Source organism: Syzygium oleosum, unplaced genomic scaffold, assembly GCF_021117445.2.
Source record: "Syzygium oleosum isolate NSW1041296 unplaced genomic scaffold, Sole_v2.1 Sole_v2.39, whole genome shotgun sequence".
NCBI lineage: Eukaryota > Viridiplantae > Streptophyta > Magnoliopsida > Myrtales > Myrtaceae > Syzygium > Syzygium oleosum.
Window position 1 is genome coordinate 2017382 of NW_026607523.1, and position 9112 is coordinate 2026493.

General features: G+C 41.3%; 1 protein-coding gene across 1 annotated transcript; it reads left to right on the forward strand.

Annotated features, from left to right (window-relative positions):
- The first annotated feature begins 1906 nt into the window (after window positions 1–1906).
- Window positions 1907–5887, forward strand: LOC130135897 (premnaspirodiene oxygenase-like). Its single transcript, XM_056305743.1, has 2 exons — window positions 1907–2865; window positions 5159–5887. Exons 1-2 carry the CDS (start codon window positions 1957–1959, stop codon window positions 5774–5776), a joined length of 1527 nt encoding a protein of 508 aa, XP_056161718.1. The 5' UTR covers window positions 1907–1956; the 3' UTR covers window positions 5777–5887.
- Window positions 5888–9112: the final 3225 nt, after the last annotated feature.

Below are 9112 nucleotides of genomic sequence, written 5' to 3' on the forward strand. Positions count from 1 at the left end.
TTTCATTGATTAGTATTGTCGAGTTTGGTATCATATCGAGTCTGGGTGTAAGATCTAAATTGGGATTAATAAACGCATTTGACATTCTCTGTCCAAGCTTGACTCAAGACCCTGATCTCCTCTAACAAAATCCGAAACGCAGCGTTCGGTGAAAGATTTTCGACGGAGTAAAAACCGGCGAAACAAATGTTCATGACGATGATGAATTATGCTACTTTAAAATTATTCATGTTCTATAATCAGTCATCAAAAGTACTATAATCTCATAAGCGAGACACTCACGATCTCATAAATGCAACTCTACTTATGTATAATATATTTTTTGTACTATACACTTAACAAAATATACATTTTATCTTTTGCTAGTCGTAAAATAAGTGGGTAATAAATTATAATGGATAATCGATATTTTAATGTATTACTTGTCACTAAATTATATTAACAGATATTTATTCAACAAAGTAAAATGCCCCGCCCCGTTTTCACGAGGATAATTTGCTTCGATCGGGCTAGGGCACCGCGGGGGCAAGATTTCCCCATGCCTCGTGCCCATCCATAGTCAAAAACTAGAATGAGTGAGCAGATTGTGATCTTGTTTTTGTGTTCTTTGAGTTCTATAGTTGTTAATGAACTTAAATTTTTGCTAGAAAATAGTCTTGACCGGTTCAAAATCGTTTGACCCGAGAACCAACCTGGTCAGTTCGATTTCTGGGTAGAACATATGAGTTCAACTCTCAACCTAGGAATCGAACTTGGTTTCTCTGGAACCGTGAACCTGCACGATTCTCTTTGGAACTAGCTTCGAACCAAACCAACTAGGCCGGTTCCTCAATTGAACATGGACAGTTTCTCAGTCCTAACGTGACTAGGCAAGGAGGGCCAAGAAGGTGTTGGGAATGTTTGAACTTTAAAGACTTTTGAATGAAAGTGAGTCTCAATTACATAGATGAAATTGAAAAAGAGTAGCCAATATATTCGATTGAATATAACTCATCGGTTTGTGTGTCACCCAATTATGAGGTACTGGATTTTGTCTAGTGCCACAATAGAATATGTTGGTTTTTCTTTTTCAATTTCATCTATGTAACTGAGATTCACTTTCACTCACATGTCTTGCATGCATTTCAATAGAACTGACTTTTACTCCTTAAGTTAAAGTTACGTACCCCGTCACGCTATTGCAATTAATTTCTAAGTTTAGCTTGTTTTCCTATTGGTCATGCCTTGAAATTAATTCTTCAAAATCCAAGCCAAATAGGATTTTGTTTCCTCATAGCACAAAATCGAATTTAAAAAATCTCCGCAGTTGGATTAAACTATTAATGCTCACATGACATGAGATCCATCGATATTTGCTTTAAAATCACCCCTCAGGTAAAGGGACCCTTGGATCACTAGTTTAACGGTCTCTAAACATCGTATCCAAGTTCATTTTATGGTACCTTATACTCAAAAAGTGGTATTTCACAAATATTTTAGAAAGTTTTGATGAACGATCAAGATTTGTTCTTTTGTAATCTAACGGTCACCGACTTTTGAGGATTTGGTCCTCTGAAATTTTTCGAAGTGTCCATTACCCATCTATCCTCGATTTGACAATGGTTTCGCCGCGCCAGGAATTGGGTGGCTCAAAGGAATTAAGGACAGTATCCCCATGGATCCAACTCCAGAAACCTCAGCACTATGTTGATATTTCGGTTGCATTGGATGGGGATTGGTAAGAGATGTGATTTACTTTGAAAACTTAAGTGATTTAGGCAACTTTGAGATGCTTATATTCAAACCCAATGATAGGTCATATTTAAAACAAGACTCCAACTATCTGAGAAAACGATGTACCAACAACTAGAAAGATCGCATGCCAACCAGTGGATAACAAAACACAATAAATGGAGCTCAAATGCATGGCAAAATCTTCACCAAAACACAAGAACCGCCTATTATTAGCTTTTCAGGATGCTTCAGCTCTCTGCCTTTTCCTTCATCCTTTCACTGTCTCTCTTTTTGTTCATTCTAATTAAAGTGATCTCTAGCAGACATGGAACAAAAGGGTTCAATCTAAGGTTGCCCCCAGGCCCCAAGAAGTTGCCACTGATTGGGAATTTGCACCAGATGTTCGGCGAACTCCCGCACCATCGCCTAAACAAGTTAGCCAAAACATATGGACCAGTTTTCTATCTTCAACTCGGCGAGCTTCCCGTCGTAACAATTTCCTCTCCTGAAGCGGCCAAGGAGGTCCTCAAGACCCAAGAGCTCGCTTTTGCCAACAAGCCACCGTTTCCAGTGGCCGAACTGACGAGCTACGACAACTCGAGCGTGTTCTTCGCCCCCTACGGAGAATACTGGAGGCAACTCCGCAAGGTCTGCGTTTTGGAACTTCTGAGTGTCAAGCGCGTGCGGTCATTCACATGGGCACGAGAAGAGGAGGTGAACAGTCTCGTCAAGTACATCGGATCGTCGTTGGGTCTCCCTCTCAATCTCAGCGCTAGGATCTTCGCTTGCACGAATTCCATCATTTGCAAGGCGGCTTTCGGCCAGAGGTGCAAGCAGCAGGACGAGTTCATCTCGACGCTCGAGGAAGCCTTGAGGTTGGCAAGTGGGTTCGGCCTAGCCGAGCTTTTCCCTTCCCTTTGGTTTCTGATCTATATTAACGGGATGAAATTCAAGTTGGACAAGATAAAGCGGAAGTACGACGAAATCTTGAATACTATTCTTGCTGACCACAAAATGCAACGAGAACAATGCTCAGTTAGGCCAGAAGATGCGTCGGACAAAGAAGATCTGGTCGATGTGCTACAGCGTCTCCAGGAGTCTGATGAGATCGGATTTCATCTCACCACGGACAACATTAAAGGCGTCATCTTGGTACGTTATCTTAATAATTTCTTATGAACACATCCCTGGCTCTTAGCAAAAGTTTGACTAGAAAGATTCTCTTTCATTTGGTCATATTGCGATTATAATGAAGAAATTATCGTATCAAGAGTTAATATCACGAAAAACCCCAAACCGGTACACTTGCGATAAATTTACTCCAAACTAATATTTTGACTACCGAAAATCCCAAATTGGTACACTTGTGACAAATTTACCATCCGTTAGTTTCCATTAAATTTACTCCAAAGCATTATTTGTACCGTGTTATTTGATGTTAGAAGCTCATGTACAGAATAACCAATGTTATGATGCTCCAGAGAAAATATATTTTACTATGTTTTTAGACTTAATAGCTTCCATACAATATTCCCATCTAACTTTAATAAGATTAAAAAAGTCAAATACTAAAAACTTATACTAACTTCTGTTTTAATATGCGTAAGCTACTACCTCTAAATTTATGATTAAGTGGAATTAATCACTCTTTTAACGATTATTTTTGTCTTATTGATACCTCATATTAAATATTTTTTTTCAAGAAAAATGAATCACATTTTCGCCTTAATTTTCCGCACAACAACTGTTCAAGTACCATGACAAGCAATAGATTAACTATAACTAAGTTTTATCAGAACTAAACATAACACGTTAATAGAGAAGCTTGTCATCCTCAAGAGCCAATGCATTATAATTTACACTTGACCGAACTCGAGTTTTTATTAAATGTTTCCAGTCTCTTTCAATATTCCGTCAAGCATATTGAAAGATAAGACATAAGGCAATATAACTATGAATGAATTATATATCAAATTGATATGGCTTTAATACCTATAGAGTTGAAATTTTATTCTGATATTTACATTAATTTGATTATGGTTCAGTATTCCAATTTTATGTGTATTTGTACCAGTCCATTTAAAAACATGATGTAAGACAACATAAAGATTGAAAAACTGCATTTAAAATAAAATATCTCCATACAATCCCTTTATTAATAAATTCATTATATTATCTTTTCTATTTTTATTTTTAAAAAATATGGGAATTTTGGTTCAAATTTGCTTGCCATAGAATTTTGTGTTATGCTCTTTGCAAACAGATTCACTTCAATGAATAGAAGCTGATAATCTTTCTATTTTCTCGCTTTTTCCAATCTCCCACTGTCTTTATTACTATCTGCAAATCTCACATAATACACAGGATGGTTGTTACTTTAAATTCAATGGGGATTTCGCACTATTTGCGGGGGGTAAACCCTTAATTTATAAATTCAATGGGGCGATTTTATTTGAAAGTAGACTTTCTTTGCTTCAAGGGAATATTAACAAACATTTGCTACGTTAGTAGCAAAAGGGAAAGAGAAATTGCAAGTGAAGAGTTGTTATTGGTTCGGATCGGGTGTGCCTACTCGTTCTCTTCCGGCTATAGCAGCCCAAATCGGTTGAAATCCACTAGTTTAGCCAAGAGTGTGAATACCGCCTTGCGTAGAAATTGCCTCCTTCTACAGCTACCTCATTATAAATTCCGTCGCCAATAGACTCTTCCGACGGTTGTTTTCACACCTTGTCCACATGAAGTAGTAGACTCTCTCCCAAGACCATAAACTACATCTGCGAAGTGCATACAAAGAGCTTCCCACACACTTTCTCTCACTTAGGCAAATGTCTTCACTCCAAGTACGACCACTTATCTTGTATGCTTACAAAGCGAGTTGACACTCTTGCTAACTCTTTGGATCAACACTTAATCGACTGCGATGCAGCAATGGAGAGACAGACTCAAGAACTCTCTAAAAAAGCTTTGATTTCTCGGTTTCAAGCACTTGTAGATGGATTCAGGTTTGCTCCTTGTTTGGTCTTCTTATATGCATCCAAATTTGAACGTTAAGCATGGATCTGGTAGCCATTATGTCCATCTGTCTACAGGTAAAAGAGCTCAGAGAAATTCCTCAATAAAATTAAGTGTAGAACGTTTAATCAATCTGGCCAGTCAAACAAATCATTGGATTGACATGGTTCGTTGTTCCATTGCTTCCACACTTGCTTTTACGTCCTCCAGTACTTAAAACATTTTTCTCCCTATAAGATTGTCTCTACCTTGATCGTTAACGAACTGTCTATTAGAATAGCCTCGAGTTCATTTTATATCAATATTCACATAATATAGCTTCATACTTGATCAAATCCATTAAATATTCAAATAAGTTTTACTATCATCAAATCATTTTGAGATGCTCGCTAAAAATTATATATAATGGGGTATATTTGCATGACTCTCGCAGGATATAATTGCTGCGGGAAGCGAGACATCATCGACAATGCTCATATGGGCGATGTCGGAAATGCTCAAGAGCCCGAAGGTGATGGCCAAGGCGCAGAACGAGATACGGCAGGTTTTAAAGGGAAAGGACCGTGTTCAAGAATCGGATATCGAAGAACTCCATTACCTGAAGTGCATTATCAAAGAAACTCTCAGAATGCACCCACCAGGACCGTTGATCCCCAGAGCACCGAGGGAAGGGTGCAAGGTCAACGGATACGATATTCCTATGAACTCGAGAGTCATTATTAATGCATATGCTATAGGGAGAGATCCAAGATACTGGACAAATCCGGAGAAATTCGAGCCCGAGAGGTTTGTCGAATCTTCGGCGGATTATAAGGGGATGCACTATCAATTCCTTCCATTTGGATCTGGTCGGAGGATCTGTCCAGGCATTGCATTCGCAGCAGCCAGCATCGAACTTATACTTGCATCACTGTTGTATCATTATGATTGGAAGCTAGCAAATGGGCAAGCGCTGGAACAACTCGACATGACTGAAGTTTTAGGTGCTACAGCTGGGAGAAAGGATGATCTGTATGTAATTGCTTCACCATGTGCTTTGATTTCACCTTGATAAAGAAGGCATGTGGAAGACCGTCCTTCATTGGAAAAATGTATTATTTAAAAACTTGTTGTGACATTGAAGTGAAATAAGATCGAGGTTCTCCGTTGTTCTGAACCAAAACTCTTAAGCGACACCCGCCTGTCTATTTTTCTGGCCATTCAAACTTTCATTCGTCAAAAGCAAGAAAATAACATCAACACCCTATGGAATGAGAAACCAGGAGGGAGGATGAGGGTAGTAAAACCCGATCGAAGCTGCATATACTCCTCCTTTGTATGGACAGCAACCCGATTAGCACAAGAACTTGCATCTCTACTGATCGGGTTGTACTCGAGAGAGCTGAAAGCCCTTGCGAATTCCCGGATGTCTTCGAGAACGGCCCAAGTTTTCCGGTTGCTAAGCTTTTGAGGACGTGACGAATCTGTCATACAAGTCCGCCATCTCCATGCATCTCCACTTTAATCTCCTTCCACTGCTCTTGTTTTAGCTAGAGAGAATGCCGCTTCAATGGGATGTCATCACCTTGCCTAACCCGAAATTTAAACCAAACGCGACGAACAATTACTAAGGGCGACACATTTTTCATTGCCTTTTGGTGCCAATTTGGCCTGAAAATTGACCTAAGGCGACGAATTTTTATCGCCATAGACCCGATAAACGCAACGAATTTTTGTCGACTTTGGCTAGTGTATGGCTACAAAAATGAGTTTTGCTGCCTTCGAGTAAGGCAACCTTATTGTTCCGCCTTTGGTTTCCAAAGGCAACAAATTAGTGTCCGTCCCGCCTTTCACTACCAAAGGCAATGAATCATTGTCCGTCGCCTTTGGTATCTAAAGCAACAAATAGGTATCAAACGCAACAAAATAAAAAGGGTTTTGTCACCTTAGGTAAAGAAAATGAAGCAAACGCACGAAACGGTCGACAAAAAAATTGTCGCCTTTACCTAAGGGGACAAAATTTGTAACAGCCCGAATTTCGATGTAAGTCCGGGATCAATAAAACGGATATTATTCGCATTTCATTTTAGTAAGTCTTGCCCAGAGCTGATTGCTCTCGGGATACTAACCAATGGGGCATGGCTAACTAGAAAGCGGTACGTGGATCGGAGACCCTATCGTGAAACGGATACCGATCGCGAGAGATGCTGAGGGAATATTTTGAACCGATGTGGGCCAATCTTAGGAAAGGTAACGGATTTGGTTTGGCCAAGGCCAACGTTATACACTCGGATCGCAGGTGAATCTGCATGACCGAAAAGTGCACGTGGCCAATCAGTCCTGAACCTAAACCGAATGATCGTAGCCTCTGGGGCTAGTGATAATTTCTCATTCTCTCAATGATCGAGACCATTACGATACGGGTAGCCCTAGGTCGATACGCGTAATCTCTAAACTGCCGCCCGTTAGTGAGAGACTCTGAAATTGAAAGTTTAGCGGGTTTTGTTTACGGAATTGGGCCCGGATTTCGATATCGATTTTCGAAGGCTTAAGAGACTATTTTTGGGAATCTGACGTCATATTACGCTGGCCACACACATGTGGAGTTAGTACGAGTAAAAATTGGAATTTCGGTCCGGGGGTGAAAAATTACGATTTTGCCCCCGGGATGCCAGCGTCGCTTTTCGAGGCCAAATGAGGTTATTTTTCGTGGCCGACGCCATTTTTGGGTGGCCACGCATACCAGGAGTCGTTTTGGCCAAAAATTGGAATTTCGACGAAAATTGGAAAAATAATATTATTTTATTCCCGAAACTTTGACGTGGATTTTCGAGGGCTTGCGCGATGAATTTCGCGATTCCGACGCCATATCATGTTGGCCACCCATATATGGAACGCGTATGTGCAAAAATTGGAATTTCGGTTCGGGATCGGAAAATTACAAAAATGCCCCTAGGCCATTTTTGATTAATTCCGAAAATTGGATTTAATTTTGGGATTAACCAAGGTGAGTTAAGGTTAAACCAGGTCTGGTCAACCATGGTTGGGGACAAAAGACCATTGTACCCCTAAATTATTGGATTTGATCAAATCTAGTCCATTAGATCAAGGGTAAAATTGTCAAATGGGCTTAGATATTGACACATGTCTTCCACTAATCCATCTTTGACTCATTTGACCAGACATTTCCTCTCTCTCTCGTCCATTTTCTGTTCAGCCCAAGCCATTCCCCCTCTTTCCTTCACCGTATCTCTCTTTTCCCGTTTTCCATTTCTGCAATTTCCGTTTCTGCACGTCCTGGTACTGTTCACGCCGGAACAGTACCAGCCGGAGCTGTCCCCGCCGAGCCAGCACCACCAGCAGCTAGTTTCACCCAAGAGCAGCCACCATCAGCCCCGGTTTGAGTCCAAAAACAGCTCTCTCTCTCTCTTTTTCCCTCTTTTCTCATTTTTTCTGTTTTACAAACAGTACCGCCGGAGCTTCGCCGGAGCTCCGATTGCCGTTCCGTCGACACCCAGGCCTCCAGAACGTCCATACGTCGCCGTTCAGCCCGTCCGTACAGTGACCGTACGGTCATTGTTCACCGTCCGTACGGTCGCTGTTCATCCAGACCGTATGACCGTCGCCGCCGTGACCGGCGCCTCGCCGGCCACCGTCCCAGCCGGTCCGTACAGTGTCCGTACGGGGATCACTGTTCATCCCCACCGTCCGTACACCGCGCCCGCCGTCCCGTCGGGAATTCCGCCGCCGGTTTCACTGTTCACCAGTGATCGGTCGCCATTCCCCGTCGTCGTGACTTCGGATTAGGTGAGTAAAATTCCTAAACCCGGATTAGAACTGATATTGCGTTTTTCTGGACTGGTTTAGGTGTTATCGGTGCATGTTGGACTGGCTTAGGTAATATCGGTGTGTATTTCAGACTGGGTTGAGGACCGATTAGTAGAATTTATTATCGGGAAAATTTAGTGGTTTAATGAGAACTATTGGGGAGGAAAATGGGGTTTAATGATCAATTTAGGAGCTTGTTGGTGAAATTGCCGGGTGTACCCGGGTTGACTGATTGTACGTCAATTGTGCTTAATTGTGGTTGATTTCGTATTGCTATGTCGTATGTTGTGTGGTTGATTTTGTGGAGTGCGATTGGCCATTGTTTGGTTTACAATGAATTGCTGATTTGTGAATCGCACATTAGGCCACACGGTATTAATTGGGCCAATTAAGCACGTGTTGTGACATTGGGTGTCTGAATTATGTTGGTGCTCGTGGTGCATTGCATTGCATAACATGGACACGCATTGCGTATGCCAAGAGTGAGGCATGTGATGAAATTGTGCGAGAATGCGTGTCTGTCACGAGCATGTGATCACTTAAAATACCCTGAAGCGTTATACGCTGGGTTCAGATAATA

What these genes read in the sequence shown, in the direction of transcription:
- LOC130135897 (XM_056305743.1), top strand. Translation starts at nt 1,957, where the DNA reads ATGCTTCAGCTCTCTGCCTTTTCCTTCATCCTTTCACTGTCTCTCTTT. An exon ending in ACATTAAAGGCGTCATCTTG is followed by an intron (nt 2,866 to 5,158) that starts GTACGTTATCTT and finishes TGACTCTCGCAG; the next exon opens with GATATAATTGCTGCGGGAAG.